Source organism: Diaphorina citri, unplaced genomic scaffold (assembly GCF_000475195.1).
Source record: "Diaphorina citri unplaced genomic scaffold, Diaci psyllid genome assembly version 1.1 scaffold629, whole genome shotgun sequence".
Classification (NCBI taxonomy): domain Eukaryota; kingdom Metazoa; phylum Arthropoda; class Insecta; order Hemiptera; family Psyllidae; genus Diaphorina; species Diaphorina citri.
Window position 1 is genome coordinate 17078 of NW_007378062.1, and position 15597 is coordinate 32674.

Sequence of the window (15597 nt, forward strand, 5' to 3'; positions counted from 1 at the left end):
ACATCAGCTTAAAGTCACGGAATTGGATTTTCTGAGAATCACAACCTTATTTCCCTGAAGCACTAGTTTCGCAATCCACGTGTTGAAGAAAATGACACGCGATGTTTTTTGCTACATTTTTACTTCTTTTTTCTACATTTTTTGAGGACAGATAAGAATAGTTTCCTTTCCGTCCATTAGAAATGAAAAGGAGGAAATTAAACTTGGAGCGATAGATAGAGTTCTGTTATGTAATGTAATGTAATGTAAATGCAGTTTCTTTGTGTTATTAAGTCACAACTTTGGTACTCACTGCAGCATTGTAGGATTTTCCCAATATCTCAATAATCCTAAAATCCAATGTTTACCTACCATGAGGACATATAAGAGTAGTTTCCTTTCCGTCCATTAGAAATGAAAAGGGGGAATTAAACTTGGAGCGATAGATAGAGTTCTGTTATGGTAGGGTGGTATCCGTGGTAGGTATGAATAAATCTTGGACAGAGAATTTTTATTATGATAAGGCGGTCTCTTTCTGATCCCTTGTGTGCCGCGTCCATTTTAAATTAGGACTATTGCACTGCAACAGAGAAACACATTAAAAGCTTACCCAAAATATAAACGGACATTAAGTGCTCGTTGGCCAGATCGATTTTATTTTATTGCTGTAATAATTAGGTATTTATTTTCCATAAATTTGGGACTCGAAAGCTCGAGTTAATAATGAGAGCTGATCAAATCGTGTTGTACGTGGTTTTTTGGACCGTGTTTGTTTGCTTCATCTACTCATTTTCCACACGAGGCTGAGTGGGCCCCGCAACAGCCAGTCACGGAATCAATCATTTGCATGATACAAATTTCTTGATTCCGCCGGGAATCGAACCCGGGTCTCCCGCGTGCAAGGCGAGCGCAGTGACCACTACGCCATGGGAACTGACTGACCACTACGCCATGGGAGCTGACTGTTATGGTAGGGTGGTATACGTGGTAGGCATGAATAAATCTTGGACAGAGAAACACATTAAAAGCTTACCAAAAATATAAACGGACATTAAGTGCTCGTTAGCTAGATAGATTTTATTTTATTGCTCTAATAATTATTTATTTTCCATGAATTTGGGACTCGAAAGCTCGAGTTAATAATGAGAGCTGATCAAATCGTGTTGTACGTGGTTTTTTGGACCGTGTTTGTTTGCTTCTTTTTTTCGCCGCGACTCAAAATCAGTTTTTAGTGAGACTGAAGAAAAAATATAAATAAGCTTTAAAAATAATAGATAGATAGAAAATGATGAAATAAGTAAAAGAACTGTGGACTCTGCTAGTTTGAATACCTGTATCAAGATTGACCAGTTTGTCCTGTATTTGACAGTTCTGGAAAATTATAAAATGTAGGTATTAGGGCTGTAAGCAAGCATTAGTGTATAAACTGTACAAAAATAAATAATAAATTACATAATACCTACATGGTATTAATATAATAATGAAATACATACCTAATAATAATATTGTAGATAATTAATCCTAAAATGATGGAAAGAGAATACTTATAACTACCTACTTACCTATGGTATATGCACTCGAAATAATAAATGCTCTTCTTTCCGAGAAAAATAACGCAAAATGAAAATTGGAAAATGCTTAGGGACATGGTCGGAAACAGTACATTTGAATGTTAAATTAACTACTTTTCAGTTATTATCTTCAAATCTGAAACTTTTTCACATGGATATTTTCCTTATCTTCTAAAAAGCCCTTATTTCAACTTGCAAAAAAATTGATGTTTCATTTTGGCGCTATAAAACATCGGCCACATTGGACTTTACAGGTCTGTGTCGTGGCATGCCCATCCCGTTGTGATGTACCTCCCTGATAGTGGACATCCAACCCCTAAATAGTGTGACAAGTGTATTTTCCCTTAAGAATATCCCCTCTTTTGAAGCTGGTTTCCCCCTCTTTTTCATATGATTCAGTACAGGCAATATCACGCCAAAAGAGTTGGAGTGAGCTTCAGAAGAGGGGGAATTGTGAAAGGAAAACACACCTACTTACTTTAGTCATTTCACCTTTTCACCAATACATAGGTTTCGTTTCAGATCGTTACATTATTTGGTTGGACCCTGTATGCACGAGTTATCTGTGGTACCTGCTTGTGCCAAACCTAACACCTATAATAAAATACATAATAATAACATTGTAGAGATTGAATCCTAACATGATGGAAATTGAATACTTATACCTACTTGCCTATGGTATTCCCACTCCAAATAATAAATAATGCTCTTCTTTCCGGGAAAAATAACGTAGGTAAAATGAAAATTGGAAAATGCTTAGGGACATGGTCGGAAACAGTACATTTGAATGCTAAATTAACTACTTTTCAGTTATTATCTTCAAATGTGAAACTTTTTCACATGGATATTTTCGTTATCTTCTAAAAAGCCCTTATTTCAACTTGCAAAAAAATTGATGTTTCATTTTGGCGCGATAAAACATCGGCCACATTGGACTTTACAGGTCTGTGTCGTAGCATGCCCATCCCGTTGTGATGTACCTCCCTGATAGTGGACATCCAACCCCTAAATAGTGTGACAGGTGTATTTTCCCTTAAGAATATCCCCTCTTTTGAAGCTGGTTTCCCCCTCTTTTTCATATGATTTAGTACAGGCAATATCACGCCAAAAGAGTTGGAGTGAGCTTCAGAAGAGGGGGAAATTGTGAAAGGAAAACACACCTACTTACTTTAGTCATTTCACCTTTTCACCAGAGAATATCCCCTCTTTTGAAGCTGGTTTTCCCCTCCTTTTTCATATAATTCAGTACAGGCAATATCACACCAAAAGAGTTGGAGTGAGCTTCAGAAGAGGGGGAAATTGTGAAAGGAAAACACACCTACTTACTTTAGTCATTTCACCTTTTCACCAATACAAAGGTTTCGTTTCAGATCGTTACATTATTTGGTTGGACCCTGTATGCACGAGTTATCTGTGGTACCTGCTTGTGCCAAACCTAACACCTAAGGTCAAATTTTGCTGCAAGTTGCAAAATTCTACTTCTTTTTATCTTTCTGCATTGATCAACACGATGTAATTGGGGGGTAAGGGCCCTGAATGTCGGACCCTCTCGGATCTTGGTCGTTCCCATTTTCATCTCGAAATCACAAAGTAGATGGTGATCAGATGATCTAATGAATCTGGTGTTTGGAGGAAGTCTTGTGTGACGATCTGCTTGGAGAGGGAAACAATCAATAAGATATACCTATTTACCTATAGGGCTTTCTTATCAATATATGTATTTCATAAGGAGACCTAATTGTCCTGGAGCAGAGGCTTGGTATGATTGATCAAACTGGTCGAAATTGGTTTGCACAAAAGAGAACACAACCTTTACAAGGAAATGTGTTGAAAATTCACAAAAAAAAAAAAAAAAAAAAAAAAAAAAAAAAAAAAAAAGAAAAAGTAAAAAGTAATAATGGTTGGCAAAGTGACGACTCATTGCCAACATTGTTCAGGTGTACTATACACGAAACCATCTACCCTATACACTCTTCTAATCATTCGCTGATTAAAGTTCATCCATTACAAGTGTAGCATTTTCTTATTGCAAGTTTTCTTCAAACCTCGGATGTTCGAAATTGCAGAAGCTAAAACTTCGACTATTATTTGTTTTTCAATGTTTAGGGGAGCTTAAGATAATTATTTTTACATTGCTAAACGTTCCGGAAAATTAACTGTTTTCTTTATTCTTTGTCGCGAAACTCTTGAATAACTGCAGGCGTTGTGCGACTGTGTCAAAAAAAAAAAAAAACTGTTTACTTTGTGTACTTTCTTTATCTTTATATTTATCTCTTCTTATTTTTTAATTAATTACACAACACGTGTATCTAACCAAGAGTTAAATTGTGTACTAGCAAAAATCTTTTGTAATCTACCTAAGACTTGTATCTAAAGCTCTAAACATTCTAAACCAAGATTTATATTGAACCAAGTTCGCAATGACTGTACTTTGTACCTACGATATTACTAATCTTTATTTATCTACTATCCACTTTTATTATTATTTATTATTATGTATTTTTGTTACGATAGGTGCTGCAGTTGGCGGTATTTTGACCGCTTTTTGGCGGTTTTCAACCGTTTTTTGGCGGTTTTCAGCTGAACTGACTAGAGATATTGTCAAAGTTACTTCAGAAGAACACCCAAATAAGCATCATTCAATAGGATAAGGAAAGTCGTGTGATGTTCACACCAGATTTTTTTTTTTTTTCTTATCTCACCCAGGGTCCAATATCCAACTTCACCTGTACACTATTCTGTTATCTGTTTGATAGTGGGTAGTGCGTCTGGCCAAGTACCAGCTAGTGTAACATAGGTGTGTGTTCGAGAGGGTTCTAACGTAGTGTCACTGTATAACCTCACAATAAACTCAGCCATCCGGATACCAACGACGGATAACGTTGCTTAATATTTTAGTGAGCCTTTGGGAACTGGAGCATTCAACGTGCCATTGCCTCTGGTTAATTGATTAGTGGATTTTTTTTTTTTTTTTTTTTTTTTTTCGGTCCTTTTTTTAACATAGGTGTGTTTCGAGAGGGTTCTAACGTAGTGTCACTGTATAACCTCACAATAAACTCAGCCATCCAGATACCAACCACGCATAACGTTGCTTAATTTTAGTGAGCCTTTGGGAACTGGAGCATTTAACGTGCTATTGCCTCTGGTTAATTGATTAGTGGATTTAAAAAAAAAAGAGTGTTTCACCGCCGTTTTTATTTCGTAGCAATGAAACAACTGCTACATTAGACGCATGTGGCCTGTGTCGTAGCATGCCCAACAGTTGGACAGTCTCCTTTTTCTATAAAACTTACCCCAGTCAACAGTCAACTTCACAGCTTCAGAACTTGAGAGCTTCCTCCATTCTAGATTTTCACACAAAGAATTCAAAGAAACACGAAGAATTCAAAGAAATCGTCCTTCCCCTCTTTCTCTCTCTCCCTCTCTCTCCCTCTTTCTCTCTCTCTCTCTATTCCTGTCTCTTTCTCTCTCCATCATTTTCCTTCATAATAATTTTCTTCTTAAAAAATTGAGAAAAAACTTGTTTTGAATATTAATCACATTGACATGTCTCTCTCTCTCCCTCACTATTTCTCTCTCTCTCTCTCTCTCCTCTCTCTCTCTCTCTCTCTATTTCTATTGCTTTCTCCTTTTTATTTCTTCCTCAAATTCTTTTTTCACTTTTTTTTTATTATTTTCTTCGAAGCATTTCGCTCATAAATCTTAGATTTGACACCATTAAGTCAAAAGTTTGACGTTATACCCTCTCTAAACATACTCTGGCATCTAGAGGTTACGTTCGAGTACCGGAAGTGGACATTTCTGAAAATAGTTTACCTTTGTTTGTTTCACAATCACCATAACCTTTGTACAGTTTTACGAATTTTGATTAAATTCATATCGGCCGAAATGAAATAAAAAGACAATTGAGATTCGACTTTCACAAAGAAAATTTGGTGAGCTTTCCCGACCCCCCATGAACTCACGTGACGTGATAGTAGTGATATCTACCTTTACATTTATGAATTTAATTTGTTTCCTCTTATCTCATAGAAAAATGATCAGTTTCTCCTTTTTTTTCACGATTCTCTCATCGCTCCATCATTTTTTTATCATTATTTTGTTGCTTTCTCCATTTTCTCCTTTATTTTCCCCCGGTGAGAAATTTTCAGGAAGATTCTTTATTACTCCTGTGTGCTCTGTAGACAAAAAAAAATCTGGTGTGAACATCACATGACTTTCCTTATCCTATTGAAAGATGCTTATTTGGGTATTCTTCTATTGTAACTTTTACAATATCTCTAACCGTTTAGTCAGTATAGCTGAAAGCCACCAAAAAGCGGCCGAAAAGCCGCCAACGGCAGCACCTAACCTAACCAAAAGCACCTTTGTGTTGCATCCTTGTCACATTTGTGGACTTCATACCAAATTTCAAGTCTCTAGCTCATATACCGTTCCCAATACACCTTTACTGCTGATAAAGACTAAAGTACGATAAACCTAAAAACTTATTGTGGATAAACTTCGCAAATCCATTGTTCAATAACACGAGTATAGTTCTGTTCAGTTAAGGATTGCAAGTTTATCCACTGTCCTGATGAAAGTACACCTTTACTGCTGATAAAGACTAAAGTACGATAAACCTAAAAACTTATTGGGGATAAACTTCGCAAATCCATTGTTCAATAACACGAGTATAGTTCTGTTCAGTTAAGGATTGCAAGTTTATCCACTGTCCTGATGAAATTGGAGACGTACACTTCCTGGACCTAATAGTATTTGTTATTAATTATTATAATAGGCGTACGTCTTAACCATACACAGTGGTCAATTTATTAGTTTTAAAATTTCAACACGTCTTCGAGAGAAATATTTTGCCAACATGTGTGTGCATTATAATAAAGATGTTGAGGTATGTTGTCCTGCGAAGTTCTTCGATCAGTGACGATATTACTGAGGACAACAAACGGGGAATAAGTTAAATGTGCCTATAGAAATGAGGCGAAAAAGTAGAAAAAGTTCGAAATAAGTTTCGTTGGAAAAGCAAAACTGTGGAAAAATGAGAAGGAAAAGTTTCAAATAAGTTTTTTTATTGAAAGATTCAAGCTACCCCTGTAGCTAGTATGAAGCCAAAAATGAGTGCCTCCCTATATTATAATAAATTATCAAGCTAAAAGTCCGGGTTCGATTACTATATTTAAGGAAGCACCATTTCAATTTCCAAAAGGGAACCGGTTCTAAACCAAAGTGACATCCACAAAATTTGTAAACAAGCTCTGATTTACCATAAAATAATTTAAGAATATCCCTGTGGTCCACTTTGCCCCGTTCTCCCCTACCTGTTCGTTCATACCATCACATTAGGTACCACAAAACACAATAATGACCATATCTCCCAATAGTATACCAGTAGTACCGCTTGTATCAGGGCACCATTTCAATTTCCAAAAGGGAACCGGTTCTAAACCAAAGTGACATCCACAAACGTTGTAAACAAGCTCTGATTTACCATAAAATAATTTAAGAATATCCCTGTGGTCCACTTTGCCCCGTTCTCCCCTACTTGTTCGTTCATACCATCACATTAGGTACCACAAAACACAATAATGACCATATCTCCCAATAGTATACCAGTAGTACCGCTTGTATCAGTAATAGTCATTACAACTTCATACAACCATGTCGTACGACCGTTTGTCCGGCAATGTTCGCGTTTTGTGTCTCACCGGTGTGTTAATTTTCGTTACCTCTGTGTTGTGTTCCTCATCGGATTATACGCTCGATGAAACTGTGGATTCTTTAGATTCTCACACAAGATCGCCGCTCTTTTCGTTACCTCTGTGTTGTGTTCCTCATCGGATTATACGCTCGATGAAACTGTGGATTCTTTAGATTCTCACACAGGATCGCCGCTTTTTTCAGATTCAGACATTTCAGACTACTTTGATTTGTCAGGTTTGTGGCACTTCCTTTTTTACTTTCCTTATCCTATAGGAAGGAAAGTAATCTAATCGGGTCAAATTTTCGATGGTCACTTTTAGTGCCAAAACACGTTTTGAGGTCCCTAGAGCCTAAATACAAAGTTTCAGCCATTGGTCCGTGTGTGTGTCTGTCTGTCCTTCTGTCTGTCTGTAAACAAAATATCTCGAGAACGGTAAGAGCTAGAGACTTGAAATTTGGCATGCAGTTGTCAAATGTGACAAGGATGCGACACAAAACTTTTGGTTAATTCGGTGCAACGCTTGGCGGCATTTTACCGCTTTTTGGCGGTTTTCGGTGTAATTCAATAATATCTCGGGAACGGTAGGGGCGGCATTTTACCGCTTTTTGGCGGTTTTCGGTGTAATTCAATAATATCTCGGGAACGGTAGGAGCGAGAGACTTGACATTTTAGTCCACAAATGAGACAAGAATGTAACACACAACTCTTGGTTAATATAGTTGCTGCGGTTGGCGGTATTTGGACCGCTTTTTGGCAGGTCTCTACAGTTTTTTGGCGGTTTTCAGCTATACTGACTAAAACGGTTAGAGATATTGTAAAAGTTACCATAGAACATAAAAATAAGCATCATTCAATAGGATAAGGAAAGTCGTGTGATGTTCACACCAGAATTTTTATTATTCTTATTTCTGAACATTCTGGAAAGCTAACCCACTTTTATGTAATAGCTGAAAGTCGAAACGAATTGTCTTTTATTTTTAAAACAAAGAACGTAAAAAAAACTAAAAAATAAAAATAAAATAAAAATCTACAAATATGTACCTACGTAATGATCAATATCAGTCAATCTGAGATTTTCTTGGAAAGGCTTTGATAAATGATTTTCCACTAGGAATAGCCTTGGATTGGTAAGTACCAAGTTCAAAACAATTCAGTGGAAATGACGGAAGTGGAAATGGAAACGTACTTTAATATATGACGCTTTAGGTCTGCCACACATTGTAAGCGCGCGTAGTCGCGGGACTTTTAGGGCCGGTTTCTAACATCCTCGGTTGACTCGCGAGTTTGAAAACCAATGGTTCACCCAAACTCCGGAGTTGACCGAGTGTTTTATTGCTTTCTCCTTTTTATTTCTTCCTCAAATTCTTTTTTCACTTTTTTTTATTTTCTTCGAAGCATTTCGCTCATAAATCTTAGATTTGACACCATTAAGTCAAAAGTTTGACGTTATACCCTCTCAAAACATACTCTGGCATCTAGAGGTTACGTTCGAGTACCGGAAGTGGACATTTCTGAAAATAGTTTTCCTTTGTTTGTTTCACAATCACCATAACCTTTGTACAGTTTTACGATTTTTGATTAAATTCATATTGGCCGAAATGAAATAAAAAGACAATTGAGATTTGACTTTCACAAAGAAAATTTGGTGAGCTTTCCCGACCCCCCCCCCATGAACTCACGTGACGTGATAGTAGTGATATCTACCTTTACATTTATGAATTTAATTTGTTTCCTCTTATCTCATAGAAAAATGATCAGTTTCTCCTTTTGTTTCACGATTCTCTCATCACTCCATCATTTTTTATCATTATTTTGTTGCTTTCTCCATTTTCTCCTTTATTTTCCCCCGGTGAGAAATTTTCAGGAAGATTCTTTATTACTCCTGTGTGCTCTGTAGACGAAAAAAAAATCTGGTGTGAACATCACATGACTTTCCTTATCCTATTGAAAGATGCTTAATTGGGTGTTCTTCTATTGTAACTTTTACAATATCTCTAACCGTTTAGTCACTAACCAAAAGCACCTTTGTGTTGCATCCTTGTCACATTTGTGGACTTCATACCAAATTTCAAGTCTCTAGCTCATATACCGTTCCCAAGATATTATTGAATTACACCGAAAACCGCCCAAAAGCGGCCAAAATGCCGCCAAGCGTTGTACCGATCTTAACCAAAAGTTTCGTGTCGCATCCATGTCACATTTGACAGCTGCATGCCAAATTTCAAGTCTCTAGCTCTTACCGTTCTCGAGATATTTGTTTACAGACAGAAGGACAGACACACGGACCAATGGCTGAAACTTTGTATTTAGGCTCTAGGGACCTCAAAACGTGTTTTGGCACTGAAAACACCATCGAAAATTTGACCCGATTACATTACTTTCCTTCCTATAGGATAAGGAAAGTAAAAATTAAGTCGGGAGAAAAAATAAAGCATAGGTACCTATTGTAAAGAGAAACTTGTAAGCTACCAAACTTTCCGAAAAAAAAAAAAAAAAAAAAAGAGGGGGGGGGGGGGGGGGGGGAATCAAAAATCCAGCTTCAAACTCCTTATGGTAATAACAATAATAAAAAAAATCATTGATTCTCAAGTATGGAATATTAAATCTCGATAATTTTTTAAACAGATGACGAGGTATGTCCTATAAACAGATGGACAGACGGACAATATGTTTCAATAGTTTCCGTGTGCAACATGTGAGCAACAGATTTTTATGAGCTCCAGACGCTGACTTCGAAATATACAGAGTTGAACGGTTTATCCAAGAAGCACCTGGAGAGCTTGCAAGTATGTCGAGTTTTGAGTAAAACATATAGCCTAATCCTGTCTTAGGATCAAAGTCTAGACCCTCCTTACATTGAAGTCCTCAATTGGTATTTTTATTTGTTTTATTTATTTTTAAAACAATTGAAGAAAGAGTTCAAAAAAATGGGAGTCTGTTGCCAATAATTTTTATAGTTGATTGCTGTGGGAGTGACGTGGCTTGCAGCACACCCATCAATCAACAAATAATGGGACACACTCCTCTTGTTAGTCCACACTCTACAGAGAGAGAGAGAGAGAGAGAGAGAGAGAGAGAGAGAGAGAGAGAGAGAGAGAGAGAGAGAGAGAAGTTAAATTACACCGAAAACCGCCAAAAAGCGGTAAAATGCCGCCAAGCGTTGCACCGATCGTTGCATCCTTGTCACATTTGACATCTACATACCAAATTTCAACTTTCTAGTTCTTACCGTTCTCGAGATATTTTGTTTACAGACAGACACACACACGGACCAATGGCTGAAACTTTGTATTTAGGCTCTAGGGACCTCAAAACGTGTTTTGGCACTAAAAACTGACCATCGAAAATTTGACCCGATTACATTACTTTCCTTCCTATAGGATAAGGAAAGTAAAAAGTATAGTAGGTACCGCCTTTTAGTTTTAGTACCGGCTGAACATCTTAATGAATGATCAATCGACAGCCGATCCACTATGTGTGGACACACCTTCAGGCTGTTTTGAGGCCCATCTCGCGCACGACTTTGAGTTGAGCGTAGTGATTTTCACAGGTTTGTGGTTTTGCAATCGACTACGCGCTACTCAAGGTCGCGCATCTACGTGTCCCATATGAGACGGGCCTTTTAGGGCCGTTTAGACGCTCAGTCCCGGACTGCCGTCCAAGTTTGATGCAAGTTTGAGCGTGTAAACACTAGTTTGATGGTTTGCACAAACGTTTGTGCAAACCAAAAAAATCTTCAACTTGTCAAAGATTTTTACGTAATACCATTGTCAATCTTTTATGTTTCAGATCCAATGAAAAAGAAAACTTGGTTGTGACAAATCTTTCCTTCAACATTCTCATCATTCTTGTATTCCTACAAGCTTCCTTGAACAAGTTTTTGGAACTGGTTCTCAAATTGGTGACTTCACACAAATTCAAAACCAACAAGTTAAAGTAAGATTTTATTAATTATTTTTGTGATCAAAGATCTAGGTTTATAGGTAGATATCTTGGGGGGCTGACAGACAATCAACTATTGACATAGGTATACCTTTTTTGATTACCTAGGTACCTACTTACTTTGATATTTCTGATTTTTATTATTTTTTTCAGTGAGAATTTCAAGAAAAACAGCATGACCTTCCTTCGAGTGTTCACAAATGTTATAAAAGTGATGCCCAAAAAAATTCCAGAGGTAGGAGATTAAAGTAGCACCTATCTTTAATATTCTTGTGCATCATGAGCTATAGAGAATTTGTCCAATGTCTTTCTACCTTGTGTCACACATATCCCTTAAGGCTAGAATAAGGCACCTGGGTCTATTATGCCACATTGGCTTCTGTAGAATAGAATATACCTTGTTTATACTGCCAGAATGAGACTGAAAATCCCCTTTATGCGGGAGTAAAGGGGATTTTCTAAACTGTAGTACTTGGAAGATGCCCAAAATTTGACACATCACACATGATGTCTACTATAGACCCTAGCCCTAGCACATGGAGTTGGTGTTTAATTTTTTCTTGTACTCGTATGTTATCATTTCAGACGGAAACTTTGGATTCGATACAAAACGTCCATTCACCTTCTAGCGTTACAGTTGATTCTCTCACTGAAGAAATGTTCACATCAACTATTCTTCTCTGTTACAGACAAAAAAGTGAAGCAAATCTCGGTAGGTGAATCTCAGTGTTTAGCGGTGACAGAGGATGGACATCTGTATACTTGGGGACAGTGCAGTGATAGTTCTTGTGACGTCACTCCGTCTAGATTCTACAGTGTGTCGAATATGAAAGTAGAACAGTGTATCGCAGGAACAACTTATGTAAGTATTTAGTGACGTTGTTGTAGCTATTGTCCAAGTCAAACGAATTCAAACTCCTGTAGTTGGGAGTTCCAGGAATTCTGCCACATCAATTTTTTTAAGCCATAGCCTTAAGTATTTAGTGATAATAATTGATACCTACTGTTCGAATAGGATTGAATAGTCCCTACCTCAGCAGTCGAAACAAGGTCTCATGTATTTGATGGGTTAATGATAATCCATGCATCAGTTACCTTGTTTTTTTTTTTTTTTTTAGGCTTTCTTTTAAGGCCAGGGTTCTAAGTAACAAAATATATTCTTCGTTAATAAAGTTTCTGAAAGACAGCCTAGATCACTTTTAGCACGGTCACAATAGAGGTACAAAAGTCGCAGTGATAATTGTATACTCTCTTGCAAGAGAGGAGCTATCAGACATGGAATAATAACTTGAATGGTAGCACGCCTGCCTTGTTAGTACTAGGTCGCGGGCTCGATTCCAGCCCGGGGCGAACTTTATCATAAAGATATAGGGTTTGTTCTCGGAACGGCTGGCTTTCTCCTATCCTTTCATTCTTCTCGCTTCGGGACGATAAGAGCTCCGTTGTTCCCTCCATGAAGCCTCCTAAAAAAAAAAAAAAAAAAAAAAAAAACCAAAAAATTTTTTGTTCAAATCCCCCCAAAAAAAAAAAAAAAAAAAAAAAAATCCAAGAAATATTTGGTTCAAATGCTGATCAAAGTCTTCTTTTCTTCCAGTGTCAGGCACGCCTATTCAGATGGTGAAAACCCCCATCCTAGTGTCAACCTTAGTGTCAGTTCATCCTAAACATTTGTACGTGGGTGCCGAGTGCAGCTTTGTGTTAACTCAATGTGGCGAGGTATATTCGTGGGGGTCTGGCCTGAACTATTTGCACGGCCATTCCCATCAAGATACATTGACTGTGCCTACTCTCATCGCGGACTTGAAACGTGAGTATAACTAGTAGTTCAGTCTTTCTGTTTATATCGTCTTATCGCCGACGGAAAACTTTTATTGTCTACCGCGGCTGTTTCACTACCTTCTGCGGCAGTTTTTCAAAGGGTTCTCATTGTCTACCTCTTCTGGACTTTTAACACAGCAACGAGTATCCATGATAAGTCTAATTAGTAGTTCATTGAACTTTAGACCTACTCCTTTTTCGCTGCCTCTTTGGGTCCTACCGGGCCCAAATTTATCGTTTTTTTCTCCTTTACTGTAGACCTGACTCCGAAAATTTGGAGTATTCATCCCTTATCCGATGGGCTATAAGAGACAAAACTTGCCACTTAGGTGCTGGGTCAACACAAGAACACCTGAAAGAAATGTTCGTATTTACTATTCTTCGGGACAGGCCAAGTAAGGTATCCATGATAAGTCTAATTAGTAGTTCAGTGAACTTTAGACCTACTCCTTTTCCGCTGCCTCTTTGGGTCCTACCGGGCCCAAAATTTATCATTTTTCTCCTTTACTGTAGACCTGACTCCGAAAATTTGGAGCATTCATCCCTTATCCGATGGGCTATAAGAAACAAAACTTGCCACTTAGGTGCTGGGTCAACACAAGAACACCTGAAAGAAATGTTCGTATTTACTATTCTTCGGGACAGGCCAAGTAATCTTGGCTTGAGACCATCAACCCCCTTCGGTGCAGCTACACCGTTACAACAACAAAACCAATAAGAACACCAGAAAGAAATGTTCACATCAACTATTATTCTCTGTTACAGACAAAAAAGTGAAGCAAATCTCGGTAGGTGAATCTCAGTGTTTAGCGGTGACAGAGGATGGACATCTGTATACTTGGGGACAGTGCAGTGATAGTTCTTGTGACGTCACTCCGTCTAGATTCTACAGTGTATCCAATATGATCTTCCACCCAGCAGCCAAATTTGAATTTATGGCCTGCATCAGCTTTTCGTTTGACTATTCCTTTCTTCTGTTGTCTAGGAAAATGTTCTCCTGGAAATTGAGTTGGGCCTCGAGTGAAGAAATGAGCACCACGAGAGGAATTTAAGGAATTTATTTTGTCTGAATTATTTCCAGCGTGTAGACATAGACTGCGCGATAGTAAAAATGGCATCTCATATTCGTGCGGACAGAGCTTTAGTCCTGTCAGAAGATGGTGAGGTTTACAACCTAGGAGATTCTAGTTTTCACGCCGACAGTATAGACTCGACCAGAACACAGCTCGATATTGTTAAAGTATTCTTTGTCAATGATCACGTCAAAATAAAGTACATCGCCTGTGGTGATAACTATTGGTGAGTAATTTTAGTCCCCATTTTAAGGCGCTTTAACACTACGGACATTAGGTTGTTCGCGCCGGTTTTTACTGTTTAACATTATCTACTTTTTGGAATAAGTGCGAGGTATTTTTATGAAATAGACTGGCGAATATGCATTCCCCACTGTAACAGTGGACTGGGGTCGAGTGTATTGAAACAAATCACATGCCTTCAGACACACTCCAGTTGTCAAGGGTCTATGTTTACCTTGCCCTAGGGATCAATTTAATTTGAACAACAAAGGTCTTAACGTCCCGAAATCGAAGAGAAGAGGACAGAATAGGAGAAAGTGAACGTTCTGAGAACGAACCTTATGTGTTTTAGGACAAAGTTCTCCTCGGGTGGAAATCGAACTCGCGACTTTTATCGCAATTTCAACTCTGTGTTTCTGGTTCATTTTCAGTGCTGCTATCAATGAGTTAGGTGAGGTGTATACGTGGGGTAACAACTCAGACGGTAGACTAGGTCAGGGCCATGATACTCATGCAGTGCTTCCAGTTCAGATTAAGATACCCTCCGGTAAGTTTAAGATACCTTCCAGTAAGTTTAAGATAGCTTCCGGTGAGTTTAAGATACCTTCTAGTAAATTTAAGATACCTTCCGGTGAGTTTAAGATACCTTCCAGTAAGTTTAAGGTACCTTCCAGTAAGTTTAAGATACCTTCCAGTAAGTTTAAGATACCTTCCGGTGAGTTTAAGATACCTTCCAGTAAGTTTAAGATACCTTCCAGTAAGTTAAAGATACCTTCCGGTGAGTTTAAGATACCTTTTGGCAAGTTAAACCAAGATACCGACAAGTTTTTTTAGGTCACTGTATAGGTAACTGGTGTTTTTAGTGACGGGGATTTTACCCTCCATTCGGATACAATTTCGTAGCAATGAAACAACTGCTACATTAGACTCGTGTGGTCTGTCTCGTAGCATGCCCATTCCGTAGTATGCCCCTCATCAGATGGGCGATAAGAGACACAATACTTCCCATTTGAGTACCTACTGGGTCAACACGAGAACACCAGAGAGTAACTCGTCGAAATATTTGCAATCGAAATGCGAATGCAAACTTTTTGTCAACTCTAGGATTCGAACCCGGGATTTCCATACAGTGTCCCTTTAATTACTTTCTGTTTCCCTTCTGTTTTCCCCTTACTATCGATTTCCATACAGTCCAAATATAAGTCCCTCTTTATTGGACAGGCGAACGTTTATCTCGAGTATGGTCATTTGTTTAATCCTGTTGGATAAAGTTGAACCAAAATGTGTCAGG

General features: G+C 38.0%; 2 protein-coding genes across 2 annotated transcripts; both read left to right on the forward strand.

Annotated features, from left to right (window-relative positions):
* Positions 1-9876: 9876 nt before the first annotated feature.
* On the forward strand, positions 9877-11913 carry LOC113468036. Its single transcript, XM_026824659.1, has 4 exons — positions 9877-9884; positions 11002-11187; positions 11347-11428; positions 11779-11913. The coding sequence occupies exons 1-4, from the start codon at positions 9877-9879 to the stop codon at positions 11911-11913; spliced, it is 411 nt and encodes a 136-aa protein (XP_026680460.1).
* Positions 11914-12775: 862 nt separating this feature from the next.
* LOC113468037 (ultraviolet-B receptor UVR8-like) lies at positions 12776-15508 on the forward strand. Its single transcript, XM_026824660.1, has 5 exons — positions 12776-13000; positions 13777-13949; positions 14093-14310; positions 14738-14895; positions 15498-15508. The coding sequence occupies exons 1-5, from the start codon at positions 12808-12810 to the stop codon at positions 15506-15508; spliced, it is 753 nt and encodes a 250-aa protein (XP_026680461.1). The 5' UTR covers positions 12776-12807.
* The last annotated feature ends 89 nt before the right edge of the window (positions 15509-15597 follow it).

What these genes read in the sequence shown, in the direction of transcription:
- LOC113468037 (XM_026824660.1), top strand. Translation starts at nt 12,808, where the DNA reads ATGGTGAAAACCCCCATCCTAGTGTCAACCTTAGTGTCAGTTCATCCT. An exon ending in TCTCATCGCGGACTTGAAAC is followed by an intron (nt 13,001 to 13,776) that starts GTGAGTATAACT and finishes TCTCTGTTACAG; the next exon opens with ACAAAAAAGTGAAGCAAATC. An exon ending in GCCTGTGGTGATAACTATTG is followed by an intron (nt 14,311 to 14,737) that starts GTGAGTAATTTT and finishes GTTCATTTTCAG; the next exon opens with TGCTGCTATCAATGAGTTAG.
- LOC113468036 (XM_026824659.1), top strand. An exon ending in TTCAAAACCAACAAGTTAAA is followed by an intron (nt 11,188 to 11,346) that starts GTAAGATTTTAT and finishes TATTTTTTTCAG; the next exon opens with TGAGAATTTCAAGAAAAACA. An exon ending in TGCCCAAAAAAATTCCAGAG is followed by an intron (nt 11,429 to 11,778) that starts GTAGGAGATTAA and finishes TTATCATTTCAG; the next exon opens with ACGGAAACTTTGGATTCGAT.